Consider the following 25343-nt stretch of genomic DNA (forward strand, 5'->3'; position numbering starts at 1 on the left):
CCTTCTCATTTCTTTAGTTGTATATGTTTAAAATATTTTCTTTGTTGTTACCCTGGACTTTATAAGACCTCTGTGTATAATCTACTAATTTGAAAAGATAGCAATTGGATTCAGTAGCGTACACGTTCTCAGCTATCCCTATCCTTCTGTTTCCCCTCTTCATGTTGTTTTTTGTCCTGAGTTACCGCTTTGTATTTTTCATGTCCATTTTCAGGAAATATACCTTTTTCTTATTCAATTGTATCCTGTGTCTTATAGGAATTAAAAAAGTAGGGTTCTGTATTGAGGATATAGTACTATTGAGTTTTATATTTTCCCTTTTGGTTTCTTTTGCTGAAGATCTCCATTTCTTTACACTGCTCCAGGCCACTCTTTCCTGTCTTTTCCTTTTTACCTGTAGAACTCCCTTTAGTAATTCTTGTAAGGCTTGTCTTCTCTCGACAAACTTTATCAGTTTCTATTTATCTGTAAATATTTTGAACTCTCCCTCATTTTTGAAGGACAGTTTTGCTGGACAAATTCTTGGCTGGCAGTTTACTCTTTCAGTACCTTAAATATATCATGCCACTGCCTTCTTGCCTCCATGCTTTCTGATGAGAAACTGAGACTTAATCTTATTGTGGTACCCTCGTATGTGATAAATCACTTTTCTGTTGCTGCTTTCAGAATTCTCTTTTCTTCTTTGGCATTTGACATTCTGATTAATATGTGTCTCGGAGAGGGTCTGTTAGGGTTTAATTCTGTTTGGAGTATGTTGCACTTCTTGGTCATGTATATTTAAGTCTTTCAGAAGAGTTGGGAACTTTGGGCCCTTATGTCCTCAAATATTCTTTCTGCCCCTTTTCCCTTCTGTTCTCTTTTTTGAACACCCATGGCCCATGTGTTTGTGTGATTCATATTGTCATTCAATTCCCTAAGACCCTACCTATATTTTTCCATTCTTTTTGTCTATCTGTTCTTTTGTCTGTTCAATTTCGGACATGATAGATATTAGAATAGTTTCTACATGTCTTGTGCCATCCTCATCTACTGCCTTCCTGACCTAGATGATGTGAGGATTGAGACAAACTGAACACCTTTCACTTGCTTAAAACAAGAAAATGTATTGCTAGTGTATTTTCAGGTTTTTCTTCATTCCATTGCACCCCAAAATGAACTCTGTAGAGAATTTGATTAAGTTTAAGGTAAACCTGTAAATAAGCTTGGAAGATTAAACATCATTTCAATACTTATTCTTCCTATAAAGGAACATTTGTTTTGTTTTGTTTTATGGCGTAGGTTACTAATTTTAGCTAAATGCATTTATTCCTGAGTATTTATTTGCTATTAATGGGATTTTTATATTTCAGTTTCTTTTATAACTGATTATTATTATCAGTCATCATTAAGCTATTAATTTTTAAGTTTAAATTTAAATTAATTTAAAGTCTTACAGAAAAATTGTGAACATAGTACAGAGTTCCCATACTCTCCTAACCCAGTTTCCCCCATTATTTTCTTGATAATATGATACGTTCGGTACAATTAATAGACCTCTCTTGATACATTGTTACTAACTAAAATCCATACTTCATTCGTATTTCCTTAGTTTGTATCTAATGTCCTTGTTCTTATCCAGAATCAAATCAGATCTGTAGTCATGTCCTTAGGCGCCTCTTGCTGTAATAGTTTCTCAGACTTTCTTTGTTTTTAATGACCTGGGCATTTTTTGAGTATACCAATTAGCCATTTTGTAGGATTTCCATCCACTGGAAAATGTCTGATGTTTTTCTCATGATTAAACTGGGGTTATGTGTTTTTTGGGGAGGCTGTAGAAAGAAATACAGACCACAATATCAAGGGTTCATACTCCACTGCTGATGTCAATGTTAATCAACTGACTCAGGTAGTACTGTCAGATTTCACCCTGGCAGAAAGAAATACAGACCATAATATCAAGGGTTCATGCTCCAGTGTTGATGTCAACGTTAATCAACTGACTCAGGTAGTGTTGTCAGATTTCACCCTGACAAAGGTATTTAGTTTATTTTCCCCTTTTCACACTGTTTTCTTTGGAAGGAAGTCACTGTGTGCCACCCACATTTGAGGAGTGGGGAGTCGTTCTACATCCTTGGGAATGGAATAGCCACATAAATTATTTGGAATTTTTCCACACAGAAGATTTGTCTATTCATTTATCCAACCTTTTGTTTATATCCTTTTTTTGAATTATGGATGTTTATTTTATACTTTCGTTTTCATGCTGCTGTAATTGTTTCAGTTTTGACCATTTGGAGCTCCTGTTTTCATTTGACATACCCCATTATTATGTTTTATTTTGTTTTAGCTCTTCTTTATTTCTGGCACTACAAGATGTTCCATGCTCATCTTGTATCTTTCTTTATGCAGTCTAAGGGTTTGCCATTTCACCAAGAAGCTCTGGTTCCTTTGATTGGGGAATGACATTAGAAACCAAGGTCTGGATGCTAAGTTTGCTCATACTGGGGTTTCTTGCTTCTAGGCTCTCTCAGCTGGCAGCAAAGAAATATATATATATATATATAGTTATACTAATTTGTGTTTGTACACATATCTGTAAATATTTCTATATGTAACTATCTGTATGTTTATTAAGCTAAACATGAGTTTATATTGATGTCTCCAACTCTCCCCTATTACCATATGGATCTTTTTAGCCTCTTACCCCTTGCTTTCTCTGTAACCTCCTGGTCTAACAGTGAGAACTTGTCTTTCACCGTCTGCCATCCATTTACTCAATTGTTCAATTCCTGTATACATGTAAAGCAATATTAGAAATTTTACCTCTGTGGGTTCACATCTACAATGGTGCTTATGTAAAAAATAATTTCTTTTGTCTTCAGTTTTACAGGCACTACTCATTCCACTCATACTTAGGTCAGCAACTTTTTGCCCTGCCTCTTTCAGTAAGGTGGTTTCATACATTTGTGATACGATTAGATTGTTTTATCCCATTCTGCATTCTATCCTGAGATCCCTTGACCTCCTAAATGAGTTTTTAAAAGTTCGAAAACATTAAGGTTCAGTCTTTGTATATTAATTTTTGTATGAGCAATTAAAATAACTTGTTTGGATGCCTTCTCAGATTACCTTGTGTATTTGTTCCAATGGTTTCTTAGTCATCTTTCCTCTTTGAACATACATGTGGATTGCAGGATTAAATCTTACTTGATTGTGGTAAACTCTTTTAACTGTTGTGATGGCCTTTTCTAGTGAAATGCTATACTGTGTCTAGTTATTGTTATCAAGATTGTATAGTATCATAATGCTAGCTTTTCATTTTCTCATGCTCAGGAATATACTGTTATATGAATTTTATCACTTGAATTTTGGAATATTTATGGAGACAGTGTTTTGTTAGCTCTTTCAATATATTTGAAAGTTTTTTATCATTTAGATTTTATACTGTTAAGTAAGCCGATATTTGAAAAGTTACCGATTTGATGAAATATTGATATGTATTTTGTAGTCACACATAGTATGATTAGGTTTTGGTTTTTGTCTTATTAATTTGTAGGAATTATATTTTCTGGATAAATATTTTTGTCCCTCCCAACACCTTTACCCTCAGACTCGCCCCTTTCTCCAATTTCCTGTTAGTGAATGTTTTAGTTCTTCTAGTGCATTTTGAATTTTTATGCGTTTTTCAGGTTGGTCTCTTTTGTTTCTTGCTTCTATCTTCCCAGCCTCTTATTATATCCGCCTGTAAGTATACTGTGTTGTTAAAAAATCTTCTTAGCGAGAGGAAGGTAAATTCTAATTTTGTCATCTCTTTCTTGAAAATATAGTTCTCAGAGATATAATTTGCCTCTGAGTTTTCAAGGTGTTAGAACTTTTCATTCACTTCTTGCAACTTGGTTTTGGGACAGGTAAAACGGGAGTGATATCCATTCCCTGTTCCTCACTCTCTGTATAAGGCTGAAGGTATTCGTAGGAATGGAACTGATTGTTTGGGAACGGAACAGATTGCTTGGTGATGTTAATACCAGTTTTCCTTGGTCACTAGAATTTCTGAACCCCAGAGTGATGGCCACCAGAAAGTGGATGAACGTCAGCACACCATTTGGTTTATAACATGGAGTGTATGTGGTCTGAGAAAGTCCTATTAACAATGCAGTGATTGCTCCGATTATCTGCTGCCCCAGTTGTTACAGTGAATAAAGCTATTTGTTCCTCTGTATAATGCCATCCTATCCCTTGGAAATTAGCTTCCATCCTCTTTTGTCTAATTAAGACACCATTCCACCAATTTTCTCTCTCCTTCTTTTACTACTCATGCATCTCTTCCTCCTGGAACATTCTCATCAGCATACAAGTATTTCGTCTTAGAAACAAAAGTAAATCAATAAGAACAAATCTGTTGCTAAGTCCATCTTCAGTTCTTACCCTAATACTCTCTTTTTCTTGACAGTTAAATTTCTTGATAGAGTTGTCTCTGTTAGCTTACTTATTTTCTTTCCTCTTTTCACTACTGTGAATCGTTTCTAGTCAGGTTTTGGTCCCATCATTTCACAACTCTCAACTGTGACTTTGGTATTGCTAAAGGATCCCATGATCAATTTTGAGTTACTTGACTTAAAATTTATTTTGTGAATTTGTATCCAAATCATCAGCACTCTTTTTTTTTTCCTATCCTCCTGGACATTCCTTTCTTAGCTGAGCTTCTAAATGCTGGGGTACTCAGTTCAGAAACCCTAGACTTCCCTTTTCCATCTACATTCACTCAATTGATTTGACACCCAGCTTTGTATCTTTAAGTACATATATACTGGGGTCCAAAACTTTATCTTTATGTGTATATATGTATATATATATATATATATATATATATATATATATATATATATATATATATACACACACACCCATATATATATATGCTGGTTATTTCAAGACTATATTCCTCCCACAAAAATACCTGCATGATGGGCTTCTCCATCCAACTGCCTACCTAACTTCCACTTGAGTGTCAAATAGGTGTCTCAAGTTTAGATATCCAAAGTCGTATATGAGATCTTCCCCACTTCTTGAAAACCTGTTGCTCACATACCAAAAATTGGTAAGTTCTGTTTAGTGTCTTAAACCAGAGTCCTTGGATTCATCCTTTATTCCTCTCTTTCACTCCTCATATCCAATCCATCAGCAAAATCTATCAGCTCTACTGGAAAGTATGAATACAAAGTGTTCACCACTTCCACTGATTCAAGCCACCATATATCTTACCTCAGTTATTCAGTTAACTTCCTAATTGATCTTTGTACTTGTACCCTGGCCCTTTCACCAAGGCATACTACATAGTCCTATTCATGACCTTTTTCTGATCTCATATCCTAGTGATACCTTGTTGAGTCCACTCCCGTAAACAAACAGGTCTTCTTGATGTTTCTAGAATATTTAAGTACATTTCCTCCTCAGGGGCATTGTTCTTGGTGTTTCCTCTGGTTGAAACACTTTTCTTCCATTGTCCACATGCTTTTCTACCTCAGATCCCTCAGATCACTTCTCACATATCACCATCTCAGTAAATTTTTCTTGTCCACCCCATCTAACCTGCATATCCTTTCCATACCCTTTCCTTTCTTCATTTTTCTCCATAGCCTTTTAGCATGTGGCATTCCATCAATTTTGTCTTGACTTCTGCCACTGGACTATTAGGTTTCATGGGGCAGGGATATTTGTGTGTGTTTTAATGATCTATTTATAGAGCATGAGGCTGTAGGCACTCAACAAATCCTCTTTAAATCAGTGAATAAATAAATGAGTGACTTTGTTGGGAGGCAATTAGTTTCATGAGCATCAGAACTTTTAATTTAGATAAATACCTATATTATAAAACTATGAATGATGTAAGAAGGAATGCAGTGAAAGTATTTCTATGCCTTACCCTTCTAAAAAGCATCTATGCTGTGCAAACACAGGTCTCACCTCAACTTGTAAAATAGAATGCACATTGTCTTACACGTTACTATTTTCATTTACTATATTTTAGAGATTCTTCTTCATCATTGTGTATTTTCTGCTACTCTATAACATATAATGAGGAATAGTCTCATGTTAGACATGAAGAGCAATGTGGAGGCTGTGTGTATGCTATTTTAAAGTATATGTATATATACAGATACGTATGTATATATACACATACACATTATTATACATACACACACACGTCACTTCTGTTTTTTTAATGGCTGGCTGATGGTTGAGTTTTAAGCCAATATTTTGACTATGATTTTTTTTTCCTTTTACAGTACCTACAGTTGATGTCTTTCAGATTTCCACAAAAGAGCGATTTGGATTAGGTCATCAGCTGAAAAAGTAAGTTTATCGAAGAATAAAAAATAAATTTATATTAAAGAGAACTGAATTCTCAATCTTTTCCGTTTTTATTATTTTTAAAAATTTTTATTCAATAAGAGCTTTTTGAAGTGAGTGCCTCTGGAGAGGAATTTATCCTAATGCTCAAACTGCTTAAGGAATTTGTTAGCAGAGCCCGCTTTTAGGACTGGGCCAGCTTCCTTCTCTTCATCACCACGAATCCGCTCTTCTCTGTTCACCACCTTCCACTTTGCTCAGGGAGGCTGACCTGGGTGGATACAGGCTCCTGTGTCTCTAGGTCTCTAATTTAACCAGTGAAGGAAAGAAAGAGAGTAAGAATCCTTAATGCCCAGGTTTTCTTCCTTTGAGGTTGCCCTAGGCTGAGTAGTCCTTGGACTGAAGCTTACTGCCCTACTCTAGGCTGCAGCCTTTGCTTTCTTTCCTGCTGGGTTCTATTAATGCTTCCTGCTGCTTCTTCCTTGGAGCCTAAAGAAGGTCACCCGTTTAACAACCTTTGGCCCTGGGCTCCTGCTCCACCTCTAGTTCTCATACCTGCTCCTGTGTAGATATTCCTTTTGTAAAGAAACCCTTTATTTCCTGTCTGGACCCTGACTAATGCCATGACTCAATTTAACTTTTATAAGTGAATTTAGTCTTCAAAAATATAGTGCGTGCGATTCATTTGAATAGGCAGATGCATTCTTTATCTAATATAGCCTGGTGTTTATGTGGTCATTAGACTTCAGGCAGTTAGGTTTTTTTTATAAACCTGAGCTAGAAATAACTGAAAATGGCTTTTAAGCATCAGGAAAAAATGCAAATGGAGCTCTTGCATGTTGCCTCATAAATTTCTTACTAAGCTTATTGATACTCTTTTCCATTGTTCAACTCAACTCTAATTTGCTTAGTTTGCTTTGTTTATGGTTGCATAAAAACCTTTTTTTTTTTTAATTGGAAAAGAGAGAGAGAACTGATAAAGACAGATACAGCCACAACAGAAAACAATTATACCTTAGCGTGGAGAGAGAAAACAGATCAATTACAGATACAAGAATTCACTGACTTTTAACTTTTTTAGGATAAAATGATCGCTGGTATGATTTAAGGCCTAGATCTTTGGGGCCCATTTGCCCACGTGTTGACTTGGATCTGCTTTAGTTGTGGTTTTCCATGAAGAACATAATGATGCTGTCCACATGTTCCTTTTGGCGACTCTGCAGGCAGAGGAAATGTGGCTTTCTTTTTAGGCACGGAGTCTGTGGGGGTGCGTCTTGCCCTTTCGTAAGAGTGCATGAAATTTACCCCAATTGAACTGACTTTTGGATTGGAAGGATGTACCTCAATTAGCCATGATCAAAATAGAAATAGACTTAATAATCTTATACAAATACCGACTTTGAATTTGTATTTATGTAGAGGACCTGAAGAATTATTTATTCTTCTGAATATGGAAATTTTACTTAAATTTAAATTTATCAAAAGAGACCATTAGATGATTACATACATAAACGCATGGTTTAGGCCCTTCGTAATAATGTCATCCACATGCCTCTCATCTTTATTTTAATGAATTTTAATTCAGCATCATGCATTGGCCTTTATTGAGCAACATTCTAAGAGAAAACTGTTTGAAATTGTTGCATTTACTAATCAGGCAACTAGTTAATATAAGGTCATTTCTTTGAGGTCATAGATACTGTAAGAAATCTCATGTATGGTATTAAGGAGCATACATATCGCAGAACTCTAGAATTGTATTGGGTTTTTATTACTTACATTGAGGCAGCATGGTTCAAATTTGAATTGTGCTTAGATCACATATATAAGGGGAAAAATCTTGGAAATCCTCAGTGTTTGATGAAATATGTACAAATATGAAATTAGATGATATGTCTTTGATGTGTAGAATTCTATTTCAAAAACCAAATTCAATTTATAGCATATGTTAGACACATTATATCATGCAATGCTTTCTTTATAAGGACGCATAAGAGAAACTTTCTCAGCTTTCAGTGCTAGGTAAGATTAGGTATGCTTTTCCAGTGTAATTGGAAATTGAATCAGATTTTGTTTCCTGCTTTGAGCTCATATCTTGCACATCTTAGAGATGATTGTGGACTTGCCTCTACATTATGCCGTCCAAGTTGTGTAACACCTTACCTTTTGTAGACCTAGATTTTAAAACTCTTAGGCATTGGCTCACAAAAGAAATGATGCATATAATTCCAAACCTGAGAAGTTAAGGAAGGCTGTCTGCTGTATTCACTGTTTAAAGAGCTAAGAGAACATGTAAAATATATTTTATTGATATTTCCATCTAAGTGATTAACATCTTTTTAAAAAGTTATTTGCTTTTAGGAATAACTTAGTTTTATGAAAAGTTTATGAACATGAACTTCAACTTTTTTTATGGAATTCTTGATAAAATTCTGTAATTTAGTCTAATACATGTTTATTTAATTATAAGTAACTGAGTTTGGCTATGATTCTCAAGATCTCTTGTGGTCTAAAATTATATAATTTTAGAAATCTGATCTTTTCCTTGTAATAATTATTTAGAGAAAACTGAAATATAAAGAATTTATTATTTTTCCAGAATTATGCATCAATTTAGGAAGGGAGGTTTAGAATCTAGGCCTTTTGTTATTGCCTAGATGTATTTTCAGGAAATAAGAGGCACTCATTGAACTTGTCCTGTGATCCTTTATTCTGGTGCTTTCCTGGCAGCAGGATAGGGTCCTAACAACAACAATAATATTCTCAGTAGCTACTATGCTACTGCAGTTCTTATTATATGTCAGACACTATTCCAAATTCTGTATATCTTTTAACTCACCTAATCCTTACAACAACTCTGTGAAACAGGTACTGTTACATCCAGGTTTCCTAGACAATGAAACCAAAACTCAGAGAGGTGAAGCAGCTTGCTTCAGATCCCACAGTTAGAAAGTGGCAGAACCGTGTTGAACTTCATAATCCTGCCCTTTTTCGGTACTTAATGGCCCATCCACTAATCAGCCTCTCATATAGTCCTACGTAGCCCTTTGCCTTATATAAGATTTGTATTATGGGTTTGGTACTGAAGGGATGTTTGGAGAATGCAGAGTCAATTAAACATCTGCAAGAAACTATGTTGACACATTTTCTCTTGGCTGTCTCGAAACAAATGCAATAGTGATCTGCCTCATGCAGGGTATCTATCATCCGATTGGTGAATACATCATAGACCATGGAAATAATCTTGAACCTTGTATATGTTATGCTGCACCAGCACTGATCAAATTTAAGTTCTGTTTAAAAGGAAAAATATTGCAAATCTCCAGTTTGCTTAGATATGTACAAACACAAAAATTACATGTAAGTTCCTCATATGTAAGGTTCCTTATGAAACAGAATTCAATTTGCAACTGAAGCAAAAATGGAAGTAAAACACTCAAAATGAAAATAATATCGTTAAATGAATTTGAAGAATGATGCTATTTTGCTGAAGTTGTTTCACCATCACACTTTGAATATAAACACTGGTTTTTATAACGCATAATTCTTTTCAAATTAGCATGAAGACAATTGCAATGCTGCCCATGTGTATTCCCTTTTCTACTTTGAACTACTTAGAACTTTTATTCCTATAGCTGGTTGTGACATCATCTGATCTTTACTTGATTGAAATGTATAATTTATTTTAAGTCAGATTCTTTTCTTTTATAATCAGCGAGTGACAATTACAGTAGTTCTTCCTGGTGTCCACACAGTAGTAAACACAAACCAACTGTGAGTACTGAAATCCTTCATGGCTCTCTATTATGGGGAGACTGGCGTGTACTCATGTGTTTATTTCATATTACCACTGCAGTTTAACACGTCAAATTTCTTACAGGAAATAGGTAACTCTCCACAGAAGAAGCCAAGAATATCTAGGGATCTGTGAACCAAGCTTAAGAGTACATTGGTTTTAAACTTCAAAGTCATACTTTAGAATGCTAATGTAATATAACAGTAGAAATAATTTTAGCCATTTTGACTTGTTAATTATTTTCCTCCAGTTAGTTTATCAAGATTAGGCAGGCACTTGGGTTTCTTAGGGAATGGTACACAAGAATAGAGATCTTTTTTATATTTTGTAGTTTTTAAATTTATTTTGAATGCTTTAATTTCTTTTTATTAGAGGAGTCTTTGGCTTACAAAAACATGCATAAAATGCAGAGCTACATATGCCACCTTATTATGATGTTATTAAGACCTTGCATTAGTGTGGTACATTTGTAACAGTTAATGAAAGTACATTTTTACAATTGAACTATTAAGTCCATGGTTTACATTAGAATTCAGTGTTTGTTTTGCACAGTCCTATGGGGTTTTTGTTGTTTGTTTTTTCAATTTAAATTTGTATTCTAATAATGTATATATAACATAAAATTTCCCATTTTTCCCATATTCACATATATAATTTAGTGCTGTTAATTATTCACGATGTTGTGCTACCAGCCCCATCATTCCTTACCAAAATTTTTCCATCAGCTCAAATGGAAACTTTGTACACTTTAAGTATTAACTCCCATTCCCTAGCCTCCACCCCAGGCCTTGTTAATCTTTCGTCTAATTTCTGACTATTATTATTTGCTTATTCTAATTATTTCATGTTTATGAGATCATACAGTATTTGTCCTTTTGTGTCTGGTTTATTTCACTTAACCTGTTGTCTTCATGTTGTCACATGTGTTAGAACTTGCCCATGCTGCTGCATGTATCAGAACTTGATTTACTTTTTTTCTTTCTAGAGAATTTATGGGTTTACAGAAAATCATGCACAAAAATACAGAACCCCCATATACCACCCTATTATTGACACATTGCACTGGTGTGGAAATTTTGTTAATGATGATAGCTGTTCTAGTTTGCTAGCTGCTGGAATGCTATATACCAAAACGGAATGGCTTTTAAAAAGGGGAATTTAATGAGTTGCTAGTTTACAGTTCTAAGATCGAGAAAATGTCCCAATTAAAACAAGAATAGAAATGTCCAATCAAAGGCAACCAGGGAAAGATACCTTGGTTCAAGAAGGCCGATGAAGTTCAGGGTTTCTCTCTCAAGTGAGAAGGCATATGGCAAACACAGGACTTCTCTCTCGGCTGGAAGGGCACATGGCGAAAATGGCATCATCTGCTAGCTTTCTGTCCTGGCTTCTGGCTTCATGAAGCTCCCCAGAAGACGTTTTCCTTCTTCATCTCCAAAGGTCGCTGGCTGGTGGACTCTCTGCTTTGTAGTGTTGCTCTCTCTGAGTCTCTCTCCCCAAAATATTTCCTCTTTTATAGGACTTCAGAAACTAATCAAGACCCACTCAAATGGGTGGAGACATGTCATCACCTAATCCAACTTAACAACCACTCTTGACTAAATCACATCAACCAGGGAGATGATCTCATTACAGTTTCAAATATACAGTATTGAATAGGGATTATTCTACCATTATGAAATGAGATTTATATTAAAGCAGGGCTTTTCTTAGGGGACATGCTTCCTTTCAAACAAAAAATCTGTTCTAGTTTGCTAGCTGCTGGAATGCAATAGACCAGAAATGGAATGGCTTTTAAAAGGGAGAATTTAATGAGTTGCAAGTTTACAGTTCTAAGGCTGAGAAAATGTCCCAATTAAAACAAGTCTATAGAACTGTCCAATCAAAGACATCCAGGGAAAGATACCTTGGTTCAAGAAGGCCAATGAAGTTCAGGGTTTCTCTCTCATCTGGAAAAGCACATGGCAAATACTGTCAAGGGCTTCTCTCTCAGCTGGAAGGGCACATGGCATACACAGCATCATCTGCTAGCTTACTCTCCTGGCTTCTGGTGTCATGAAGCTCCCTGGGAGGTGTTTTCCCTTTTCATCTCCAAGGGTTGCTGGCTGGTGGACTCTCTGCTTCGTGGTGCTGCAGCATTCTCTGCTCTCTCTGAATCTCTTATTCTCCAAAATATTTCCTCTTTTATAGGACTTCAGAAACTAATCAAGACCCACCCAAATGGGTGGAGACATGTCGTCACCTAATCCAGCTTAACAACCACTCTTGACTAAATCACATCAACCAGGGAGATGATCTCATTACAGTTTCAAATATACAGTATTGAATAGGGATTATTCTACCTTTATGAAATGGGATTTATATCAAAACATGGCTTTTTCTTAGGTGATATGCTTCCTTTCAAACCAGCACAATAGCACATTTTTATAATTGTGCTATTAACTGTAGGCCATGATTTAAATTACAGCCCACTGTTGTGTAGGGTAAGTCTATAGATTTTACTTTTATTCTGTTACCACATGTACAATTTAGCATTTCCCTGTTGACTTAACATTCATATGTATATTTAGTGCTGTTAATTGCATCACCACCATCTCTTACCAGTCCATATACGAGCCCTATACATTTCCATTCCCTGTCCCCACCCATTCCTCTGATAAGCTGTATTTTAGATTCTGACTTATTGAATTTATTTATTTTAATTATTTCATGTTAGTGAGATCATAAAATATTTGCCCTTTTGTGATTGGTTTATTTCACTCAACATAATGTCTTCAAGGTTCATCCACATTGTCCCATGCATCAGGACTTCATTCCTTGTTATCACTGGCTAATGTCCCATCATATGTATATACCACATTTTATTTGTCCATTCACTCATTGATGGACACTTGGTTTGTTTCTGTCTTTTGGCAATTGTGAATAATGCCACTATGAATATTGGTGAACAAATATCCATTTGAGTCCCTGCTTTCAATTCTTTGGGATGTATACTTAGTAGTGGGGTCACCAGATCATATGGTAGTTTTATACTTAGCTTTCTGAGGAGCCACCAAGCTGTCTTCTCCAGTGGCTGTGCCATATTACATTGCCACCAGCAATGAATGAGGGTTCTTATTTCTCCACATTCTCTCCAACACTTGTTTTTTTTCCATTTTTTTTTCAAACAGCAGCCATTCTAGTGGGTGTGAAATGGTATCTCATTGTGGTTTTGATGTGTATTTCCCTGATGGCTTGTCATGCAAGCATCTTTTCACGTTCTTTCTGCTCATTTGTCTATCATTGGTGAGATGTCTAGTCAAGTCTTTGGCCCATTTTGTAATTGGGTTGTTTGTCTTTTTGTTGGTAAGGTGAAGGATTTCTTTGTATATTCTGGGTGTTAATCCATTATTGGATATGTAGTCTCCAAATATTTTCTCCCATTATGTATGTTCTCATTTTGCTTTCATGATAAAGGCCTTTGAGGTACAAAGGTTTCTAATTTTGATGAGGTTCCTCTTATGTATTTTTCTCTTTTCTTCCTTATGCTTTGGGTGTAATGTCGAAGAAGTCATTGCCTAACAAGGTCCTGAAGATGCTTCCCTATGTTTTCTTCTAGGAGTTTGATAGTTCTAGCTTTGATTTTTAGGTCTTCAACATTCTTTGAGTTGATTTTTGTACATATTATGAGGTAGGTGTCATCTTCCTTTTTTTTCTGCAAATGGATATCCAGTTTTCCCAGCACCATTTGTTGAAGAGACTATTATTTCCCAGTTGATTAATATTTGCCCCCTTGTCAAAAATCAGTTGGCTCCTAAATGTGAGGTTTGATTTCTGAACTCTCACTTTAATTCCATTGGCCCGTATGTCTGTCCTTGTGCCAATATATGCTGTTTTGATTATTTTGGCTTTGTAATAAGTTTTGAGATTAAGAAGTAAGACTCCTCCAACTTCATTCTTTATTTTTCAAGATGGCTTTAGATATTCTGAGCCCTATTTTTTTCCATATGAGTTTAATGGTTGGCTTTTCCCTTTCTGCAAAAAAGGATGTTGGAGTTTTATTTGTTTTATAATCTTTTGTTGCATAATCTTTGTTGTACATTTTAATAATTTTAACATTTTAACCCTGGAATTTAGTCCTTGAGCTGTCTGTTCCTTAATATGAGAGAGATTTTCTTGGCTGTTAGAAGCCAGTCAAAACAAACAAACCAAAGGGAAAAACACCTTCACTGCCTTGCATATTGACTCTGCTATGGCTGGTGGTCGCCTTCAGAGCTTAATTCTCCGATCAAGAACATCAGGCTAAGGAAATAGGAAGAAGAGGGTCCTCTCTGACTTGTCTCAACCTGTATGGAGCCATAGCTATAGAAACTGCCTCTTCTTCTGGGCTTGTGCATGCTAAAGGCCAAAGAAATTCCTGTGTACAGTTTACGGGAGTTCACGTGATCACCTCCTCTACTCCCTTTCAAATACATCTTTTTCTCCTCCTGGGTGCTCTCTTGACTGACCTAATGCAGGCAGTTCTTTGCCCCAAGTCCCTTCAACTTAATTGTTTCTCAGGGTGTCCGAACTGTCTGAAAGCTGCTTGCCTGCCCTCAGGACAAACTCTGTGAGGTTGAGCCCAAGACAAGTTCCAGAGTTCAATGAATTATTAAACTTCCACCCTAAAGATTGGCACTGGCATACATGCACCCCACTATGAATACAGCCTCCACTCTGGAACAGGGCTAGGGAGCCACAGTGGGAGTCTAAGCTGACGCCACCCTGCTTTGTGGAGGAGGGTGGGAGAGGGGGCAGCAAGGATGCCAGGAGCTTCTTGTATGGCTTTTGAAGCTCACTTTCTTGATTCAGCGCTTGCCCAGTTAATATGTCCTTTACCTATTTTAAATAACTTTGAATTAAGATTCCTCTACTTTAAGATTCCTCTACTGCCCTCCCTCTGGAGGCTCGGAACAATGGCCTCCCTCAGAGCCAGCCTCAGGGATCTGGAGGTGCTGATCAAAGGCAGAGCTCAGGGTTCAGACCACATACCCCAGAGTTTGGAGGACTAGGTCTTCTATGTACCACCGTGGCAATAGCCACCTGGGCCTGGAATCTGAGCTCTGGTCCCCACTGCCGTCTGGCCTGTGCATAGGAAAGGGGATGGTCCTCACTGAAGGGAAGATCAAACCCACTGGTATTTATCCCAGTTTACCAGACTCTTCCTTTAGCTCCTCCCTGCTTGCTGCACAGTTTCTCGCTGTTCTTTAGCATTTCAAAACAGTTGACTCACAGTTTAACAGCTGAGTGCAGCAGCTCCATAGTTGCTTTGGTGCGAGGACTGATTTAGGGGCCTTCCTATCCCCCCATCCTCCCGCAGTCCTCAGCTGTTGCAGTCTTGTACAGGAGGGAGAGAATTCGGATTTGCTTGTTACCAATAGGGATTTCAGGGCAGGTAAGGAGAAAAGTGATGGCCCTAATGTTAACTACTGCATTTAAGTCCTGCTGAAATTTTGAGGAAAAAGTTTCAGGCATTTGGTATAAACTAAAAATGCCCTTGTCCTGAGCTCTAAGGGGAATTTACCACCACTGAAAATTTGGAATCCTGACATCCTTCGTCACAATTTTACGCCTTTCTCCCATGCTGCCCTCACCACTAACCTCCCCCCCAACAATTCTATACCCGACGGTTTCTTCTTCTGATCTCATTTAAGCGAGGTGAATAAAGCTTCGAATGGTAAACCTGAGTGGTGTACTTTTTGGTGATCTTAGTTCATTTCATAAATCTGGAAAGATCTTCAGGGATTGATAATTGACCTAGCACTGCGAATCACACCTGTCCCTTCTGAATAACGTATATGACTATATGTCAGTATGCATTTGATCTCTATCTATCTATCAGTCATCTATTTGTCTCTCAGCTCTGTCACATGTTATCCAGGCTAATTTTGACAAATTCCTTATCTTATTTATGAGATGTATACAATAATAGATAGTTTTTGAGGGCATCCTGAGAATTAAAGGGAAAAAATGTATATACATAGTTCCTCGTTTACCCCTTGGCATCTTGGAAATGGTAAATAAATATTGGTACCGTTTTCCTATTTCAGATGTAACGTATAATAGAAATAACTCTTTAAAGCATGAAAAACAGGCATTGCTAAGTTTATTTCTGGAAGAAATTCTATGTGCTCTAGATAGCAAAGAACATAAATAATGTTTAATTGTAAAATTTTGAGTCTGCCTAAATATCAGCCTTAAGAGCATAGAGCCGCTTTCACAGGCTGGGGCCCCTCTCTGAGAGCAACGCCGTGTCCAAGCCCACACTGGACAGTCCAGAGTTGTCTGTCGTAAAGCACAGATGACAATGCCAGATTCCTGCGTATTTCAAGCATATTTACAGGAGAATAGGGATGTGCTGAAGATAAAATTTGCTGACTTCATGTTTCTGTATATGGCTAGTTTTGCATGTTTTATCTGTACATGAAATTTTATAGTTTTGTTTTCCTTTCCATGAAGCAAAATACATAAGCAACTCAACTAAGAAGAAATTGGCTCTACTCGTATCTTAAAAACTAACGTATGATAATTAGGAAAACATATAGTAAAATGAATTATTTCCAGAACCAATGATATTATTCGTTTTTAATTTTAAAAATGTACTTGGCATCTTTAGCTCAAGTTGTTTATCTTGAAGACTGTCCTTATTATCCTCTCTATATCCAACTCTTCTATCAACTTCTATCACTTGGATTTATAACTTTAATTAGATCTCAGCAAAGTCACAGTAATTTTCTATATAATTCTTTACTGTATATGAAAGCATCTTGTATGATTTTGAATTAACATCTCATTGATCACTACATGTTTATTTTCCTTTGGTAAATGCATTCTCTAATAAATAGAGAAAGCTTATTTTAAATTACCTTGGAACTGGATAACAAAATTACCTTTGGATTGACAGAATCATGCAGACATTTGTCACACAGCAGTGGAAACAGAGCAAAGAAAAATCCAATTGCCTGCACAATAAGAAGCTGTCAGAGAAGAAAGTAAAGTCTCCCTTGCATTTATTTTCTACCTTGCGCAGGTAGGTAATTGCATCATTGTCTTACTAAATTCTATTTAGTAACACTCCATCGTCATTCAATTCAGAGCATTATTTTTGTGGTCTTAGCGTCTGCTCATTTATCCCTATGACTTCAGGGACGGGTCTAAGTAACATACATTCTATCACTGCAGAGGACCAGTTCTGTCCATAAAAGCATAGATATTGATTTCTATGTTTAGAGTTTTCATTTTTTTTAATAGGGATCAAATTTACTAAAATTATATGCTCTTTATTTTCTGATCGCATAGAGCTTCCGATAACAAACATAGTTCCACGTAGGGATCTAGGATAGATAGAAAGAAAAAACAAGCTAGACAAAAACCCTTAGGCCCTTTGGTATTTTTCAGGAACTATGTAATTGAGGTACTGTGAAATGTACATGCCTTTGATTTCAGTCCTAGCTAGTATTTATTTATAAAGACTTTGATCACAGTCTGTCCTGACTAAACCAGCTCCAGTATTTTGTGAAAAGTTGAGTTTGGAGCTGGCAAGTATTCTCAGTTGTCCGTTATCCTCATGATTTGCCCCGTGTGTCATTAATTTTTGAAGGTCGCCAAGTTATCCTCCCCCTGGTTGTGGAAAAAGCAAATCCAAACTGAAATCTGAGCAAGACGGACTCTCCAAAACGCACAAGCTGCTGCGGAGGACTTGTTCCAGCACAGTCAAGGCTGATGACGTGTGTGCCTCTAAGTCGCACAGGACCTTTGGTCGCTCTTTGTCCAGCGACCCCAGAGCTGAGCAGGCAATGACAGTTAAGTCCCACAAACTCTTGAACCGTCCCTGCCCTGCAGCTGTGAAGCAGGAAGACTGCCTCACTCTAAAGTCTCATAAGCTATTGACTAGATCTTGTTCTGGAGACCCGCGGTGTGAGCACAGCACCAATCTGAAGCCTCACAAACTGTTAAGCAGGTCTTACTCCAGTAATCTCAGAATGGAAGAATTATATGGACTGAAGAACCACAAGCTGCTCAGCAAGTCCTACTCCAGTGCCCCCAAGTCATCTAAAACTGAGCTTTTCAAGGAACCTAACGCAGAGGGCAGGAGGCTCTCTCTTACCTCAGGGCTTATTGGTATCTTAACACCATCTTCATCGTCATCTTCTCAGCCTGCTGTGCGTAAATATTTTCATCTTGGATTCTTAGTTAAATGTTAGCTAAGGTGCAGTACACGTTTTTGGTAAAATGTGGTGAAAGAAAGGAGCAAGGTCGGTTATTTTATTGTTTTTCAACTTTTTCTTTTCGGATATTGTTTCACATGTCAGATGTTTGCACTGTTTCTGATTTTGAATCTGAAAATATAAATGTTGCTATTGATTTGTGGTCCAGTCCAAATTCCTGTCATAGTAATGAATGCTGCTAAAAATGGGAGGGTCTCAGTTGGATTCCCAAAACCTTCTCTTTTAAGCAAGCACATAATTGTAATGTCTTATTTAGGTGGGATTATCTGATCTCTATTTTCTTACATGAGTAGTAGAGAACAAAGATTGTCTTAAAATTAAATTAAGTGTAATGTCCAGCCTGTTCTAAATAAAAGCAGGACTTTTGCCCGTGGACATCTTTGCTTGTAAAAAGGAATGACAGTTACAGTTTTAGCCCAAAGACTCACTTCAAGTTGTTCATAGTGTTTACTTCATATGGAAGTCACTTTATGCTAAAACTCTTATCAGGGGAGGGGACAGGAAGAAACTGCCTATAACTGAAATCCTTTGAGTGGCATTGACTGGGAATCAGGTTTAATACACCATTTACTCCTAGAATGATTGGCATTATAACCAGTTTCCAATAAAGAAGCATATTTATCTTATGTATATCATTTCCATATCCAAAATATTTGAGATAAGACTTTGTTTGCTTTTACTAAATATGTGTATGTAGGGGGAGTATTTAGTACTAATCATTACTATGGACACCACCAGCAATAAATCACAGTGAGCAAAATAAGAAGATACTGTTTTCAGAGAATTAGGTCAATCTTCTTCGTATTTATTTCTAAAATTAAATTGTAAATTATACCATAAGTTTTAATTTTTTTTCAGAAAATTTTAATATGTTGGCAATTTTCAGTAAACAACCCTTAAAGTCCATTTATTATCAAAACTAAGCTTTAAGAACTTGGAGAAAATAATGTTGAAGAATTCCATGGTGGAAAGTTTCACTTGATAGCTTCACTGAAGAAAGACCATTTCAAATAGTCCGCAAAAGAAAATGTCTTCATTTCCTTCTATATTGTTAGAAAGAATATATAGTTAAGTGCTGTACCACTTGCAGTAGCTGTTTAATATTTCCTAGGAGACAGAATTGTTTCTGATTGTCAAATGAGATTGAAATGCTATAAATGAGAAGACTGGAACATTTGACATTGAGTAAGAGAGGAAATGAGTTTGTTGTAATCATTTAAAGAAACTAAACATTTTTACTAGAAGATTAGAAACTAAGAATGCCATTTAGTTTAGGGGAACAGTACAGTGCATTGCTAAGTACTGGCAGAAAAGGAATTGTAATAAAGTGAATAAAGACATTTTGAAATCTTGGTGTCATAATCACATCTGTGTTCGCTGTTCTAAAAACTGAAAGGCTATAATTTATGTACTTTTTCCAATTTAAAAAATTGTTATTTTACTTACTTTTTATAGCCAAATGGTGCAAAATGCATTCCAATACGAGACCGTGGCTTCCTGGTACAGGTATGAAGTAAGACTCCATCCGTTGTAGAATCACTGTAGCCCTTAATGTGTTTGTAAATAATTTCTGAACCCTAGTATCTAATCGTTTCTCTTTATTATCGCTTTTAGACAATTGAGTTTGCTGAACAGCGAATTCCTGTGCTGAATGAATACTGTGTGGTTTGTGATGAGCCACATGTGTTTCAAAATGGCCCCATGCTTAGGGTAAGTTCTCATTAGCAAAATGTCAGTGTTGATTACAAATAGAAATGATAAAGATTAAGAAACAAATACTTTGTATTTCAGTTTAAAGTAAAACTTTCTATTGAGCATATGCACTAAGTGGTACAATTTTGACAAATGAATCAGCGTTATTTCTGAAGGAGTCTGTGAAAGAACAGATAATATGGTACTATAAAAATTTTGTTTTCTTTCTTACATATGTGTATCATCCTATATCTATAGATACAATAGATTGTTATTTGTAACGTTGTAAGCAATGTCTCTTCAAAACCCTGCAAATTAAAATGACTAATACAGAAAATGTACAGAGCTAGGAGAGGTACAGAAGAACATATTTAGAGAGAATAAGAATAAAAATTCCCTAAAATGCCAACTCATTTACACATGTGGGGCATTATCTGGGAAGTATGGAAATAAGAATTAGTGTGCATACACGCATATTGGAGAGAAATATCTAATTTCAAACTTTTTCTTTGCAATTTTAAAAATTAAGGTGAAAATCCATGTAACATAAAATTCTCTATTTTAAAGTGTGCGATTCAGTGGTTTGTAATATATTCACAGCTTTATACAGCTGTCACCTCTGTCTAATTATAGAGCATTTCTATCACCCAAATAGAAACTTTATACTTATTAGCAGTTATCCACAATTTCTCCCTGCCCTATCCCCTGGTAGCCACTAAACTATTTTTGTCTCTATCCGTTGTCTAATCTGGACGTTTAATATAAATGGAGTCATATAATATGTGGCTTTCTGCATCTGATTTCTTTCACTTGGCATAATGTTTTCAGGTTGTCTTCATGTAGCTTGTATCAGTACTTTTCTTCTTTTTTATGGCTGGAAATAATCCATTATTGGATGTTTCACTCACTGGGTGAGTTCTGAGTCAGGCAAATATAAGGATGGTGTTTTGAGCCTGACTTTAAAAGATACACAAGACAGATAAATTCTCTGGAAATGAAGTCCATTCTGTTCCCTCTGGGCTGCATTATTTTCAAGGCTACCACTGAACTTGGGAATGGCACCAGGGTGAGTTGAAATACCACAGATCTCCCAGATTTGAATGGTACCCAGATTCAACCTTTTTTTTTTTTAATAAACAAACACTCCTTGGGTTACTGCAAGGCTTTGGTTATTTTCTAGAGTTCTAAGTCCTTACCAGGTTTTTGTTTGCTTAAACGGAGAGCTGGAATTTCTGGGTTCTTTATTTCATCATTTTTACTGACATAGCTCTCTGTTTCAGAATATTAAACAGACAGTACATTTTATCATATCTGCATGCTAGTTTAAATCCTGTGTTTGAATTGGAAAAAACAATAAAATGTATTGAGCTAATGTCCATTACAGTTAACAGGAGAAAGGATATTATTAAGAGCTATGTGTCAGGCCCTGTGCATATTGCTTACTTACTTGATTTTTGTAAAACCATTGTAGTTTAAGTGTTTTTGCCCTCATGATTTAAACTGAAGAGATTTAGATGCGCAGAGGTTAAGTGATTTCTTCGGCATCATCCAACTTCTTTGGATGGAAACTGGGCTTTGAACTTAATTCTGACTTCAAAAAATAAATACTTATTAAAGGCTTGATCAGCAGAAGGGACTGTGCTAGATTAAGAAAAATTGGTCTTGCCCTTAGAAATATAGAGGATAAACCATAAAAGTTTTGTGTAATAGTCTAGAACAAAAATAAAAGATACATGACAAAGCTGGGTATCCGTGTTTGCAGATTTATTGAACATGTTATAAAAGTGGTTATACAAGATCATCATTTATAGGAGATCGTTACTGAAGACTTTAATTAGTCATATTCCCAGGCTTAGTGAAACTATTTTTTGGTCTTTGAATTCTTGTAATATAATATATAAAGGAAATTGAAATTATTATATCTCTAGTGCTTTGTTCTAAGTGTTGGCAGAATTTTCTTATTCTAAACACCTTTCCAAAAATAATATGTAAGAATGCATGCATTTTTATATGGAGTACTGTATTGTCTTAGGTCTGTTAATTAGGCATAACTTTTTTTTGTAGATTTCTAAATATCACCAGAAGCATACCTAAGAGAAACACTTTCTAAGGAAAGAATAATATTTTCATTCAAATAAAGGGTTATAATTGATGTAGGAGATTTTTTTCTCCCTCCTTCTGTGTCGTGCCCGTGCTGATATTCTGCAGCAGATACTTTATAACAGCATGCACTTTTTAATTCTACGTCTTCATTTTATTTTCTATATGAACCCTAGGAAGGAATTGGAAAATTTCCTTTTTATTTTTGTGAGAACATTGAGGCGTTTTAAAAAACTTCAAATTGCAGGAAAGCACAGGATGAAATTGAGTTTAGTGGCACGTGTAGAATTTTGAAATGGAAAACATATACAAAGTGATAATTTAATTAGAACAGATTTTTGTATTTCAAGGTATATACTTTAAAAATGTGTGTAATGCCACCTTATGATCATAAGTATATGCTGTGTTTTAGGATATATTTGGTTCATTTAATTTATTTAAAGGAACATAAATGAAAAGTAGAGTTTTATTCTTGTAAGCCATATGCCATTTTTCTGCCAGTCAACTTTTTTTCTCAAAGAAATATCTTATTATTCCGACACCCAAATTCAGTAAATCAGCATTAACTTACTAAGTGTTTTTAAAATTTTGTTATTTCCATTTGATACACAGAAATATGTAGTTATAATAAGAATAGAGAGACTCCTTTGCCATCTCAATTTATCCCATTAGAGAGGTAGATTTTTCCTTTGTCATTATCCTTCTTTTACTTTATCAATTGCTTGATTCATGACACTGCTATTTCCAATGCAAAAGATAATAGCAGTGTAATCAATGACAAGTGCATTTTGAACACTTTTTATGTGACCAGAACAAGACTTAGGTTTCTTATGTGGATGGTCACTTCCAATCTTTATAACAGCCCTGTGAGGTAGGTAGATATTACTCTCTTCCCTCTACAAATGAGGAAACAGTAATTTGTTGAAAGTCACACTGCTAGTAAGTGGTAGAGACAAGAGTCAAACCTGGCAGAATGGTGCCAGGGCCTGGGTTCTTTGCTGTGATACCATTCTTCACTCATGTACTTAAACTGACCAAAACTATGTCCTAGAAATTTACTTCACACGTTGTTGGGGATTAAACTCTTTGTATTTAATTGCTGGTGATACATTCCCACAGTAAGTGATAGAGTAATGTAAGATATAATAAGATACACATACAGTGCATGACAGTTGTAATGAATATTTTCCATGCCTTACTCCAAATTTTATCAGACTTTTCCTATATCATTCTGTATCCATGAAGTTTGTTGTCTTTTTCTAGAAGTGGAAGTAATTTTGTGAGCAAGAGAATAAACACCATTTTCTAAATTAATATGTGACGGCTAGTTATAAAATAGCTTTATGTTGGTGGAATTTAGACTGATATGTATTTCAGTTTCCTAAAGCTGCCAGAATGCAATATACCAGAAATAGGTTGGCTTTTGCAATAGGGACTTATTAGTGTACAAATTTACAAGTCTGAGGCCATGAAAATGTCCAAATTGAGGCATCAAGAGGAAAGTACCTTCTCTGAGGAAAGGTTGCTGGCATCCAGGGTGCCTCTGTCCCACAGGGAAGCACATGGCCAGCACCAGCTGCATCCTTCACTCTCAGGTTCCATTGCTTTCAGCTTCTGATTCCCCTGGCTTTCTCTCTGAGCTTATGTTGGTCGTCTCCTAGCATCTCTGGTGTGTTTCTCTAACCTTCCTCTCTCTGTGTTTCTGCTTTTTATCCTCTCACAAAAGACTCCAGTAAAGAATTAAGACCTACCTTGAATTGGATGGAAAATGTCTCAACTGAAACAGCCTAACCAAAAGGTCCCACCCATAGTAGGTCTGCACATACAAGAGTGGGTTAAAGGAAGGTGACCTTTTCTGGAGTACATAATAGCCTCAAACCAGTGCACTCCACCTTCTGGACCCCAGAAAGACATGTTCTTCCCATGTGCAAAATACATTCACTCCATTGTAGTATCACCAGTGATGATTATTATTGGATTAGTGATATTATAAATGGATATTATTCCATTTCAGTAATAATAGTAAAATACAGTCTCATCAAAATCACTTGCATAGGCCACAGTGGCTCAGCAGGCAGAGTTCTCACCAGCCATGACAGAGACCTGGGTTTGATTCCCGGTACCTAACCATGTTAAAAAGAAAAAGAAGAATCAGTTCTCCTCTGGCTGTGGGCTTTTGAAACTTAGAACAAATGGTCTGCTTCCAAAATATAAGGGAGGGATAGTCTTGGGATAAATGTTCCCATTTCCATATGGAGGAATTGGAAAGAAAGCCGGGGTCATATGTCCCACACCATCCCCAAAATCTCCAGGGCAAACTACATTAGATTTCAAAGTCTGAGAGCCAGCTACAGAAAGACGTTTTATGTCCAGGGCTTGAGAGAGAAGCAGTCTCACCCTTTCTGAGGGCTTATGTAGCAATCCCTCTCCACACGCACAGAGGTCAGGGCTCCAAACCTCTAAGCATCAGGAGACCACTGCGTTCTGTGTTCCACTCTGTTCAAACATTGGGGTAACACCCAAACTCTCTGCGATCTCTAGGGCACAGGCTTACACTCTCTGAACAGTGGGGTCATGGCCAGGCTCTCCCTCATCCCTGATGAATGTGATTCACCGCCCGCCCGAGGCCTGGAGAGACAGCATTCTTCCTGGATCATGGAGCAGCCTGGCTCCCTTCAATTGCCCAAACATTTGAGAGCCTTGGGGTGTTAACACTCTTCCTGAACAATGGGGCAGATGGTCCACTGTACTGGTTTGAAAATGCTATTTGCCCCAGGAAAGCCATGTATTTTAATCCTGTCCAATCTTGTGGGGGCAGATTTGTTGTTTAGGGTGGAACCTTTTGATTAGATAGTTTCCATTGAGATGTGATCCACTCAATTGTGGGTATAATCTTTTGATTAGATGGGGATGTGATTTTGCCCTTTTAAGGTGGGTCTTAATTAGTTAACTGAAGCCCTTAAAAGGGGGAAACATTTTGGAGTGAGCCCAGAGCTGACATAGAGATGTTTGGAGATGCAGAGAGATAGCACCCCTGGGTAAGCTGTTTGAAGCGAGAAGCTAAAGGACCAGCAAACACCAGCCACATGGTTTCCCAGCTGTAGACATGCTCTAGACACCATCAGCCTTTCTTAAGTCAAGGTATCTTTCTCTGGATGCCTTAGTTTGGACATTTTTAT

General features: G+C 36.5%; 1 protein-coding gene across 3 annotated transcripts in view; it reads left to right on the forward strand.

Moving 5' to 3' along the window:
* PARP8 (poly(ADP-ribose) polymerase family member 8) overlaps positions 1 to 25343 on the forward strand; it is a 200006-nt gene that overhangs the window by 139046 nt on the left and 35617 nt on the right. For all 3 annotated transcript variants that reach the window (XM_077117121.1, XM_077117120.1, XM_077117123.1), the window contains 5 exons: positions 6267 to 6333; positions 17049 to 17174; positions 17745 to 18306; positions 19828 to 19878; positions 19987 to 20082. In XM_077117121.1, coding sequence (XP_076973236.1) covers positions 6267 to 6333; positions 17049 to 17174; positions 17745 to 18306; positions 19828 to 19878; positions 19987 to 20082 — 902 coding nt within the window. The remainder of the gene's footprint in view (positions 1 to 6266; positions 6334 to 17048; positions 17175 to 17744; positions 18307 to 19827; positions 19879 to 19986; positions 20083 to 25343) is intronic.

Source organism: Tamandua tetradactyla, chromosome 9 (assembly GCF_023851605.1).
Source record: "Tamandua tetradactyla isolate mTamTet1 chromosome 9, mTamTet1.pri, whole genome shotgun sequence".
NCBI lineage: Eukaryota > Metazoa > Chordata > Mammalia > Pilosa > Myrmecophagidae > Tamandua > Tamandua tetradactyla.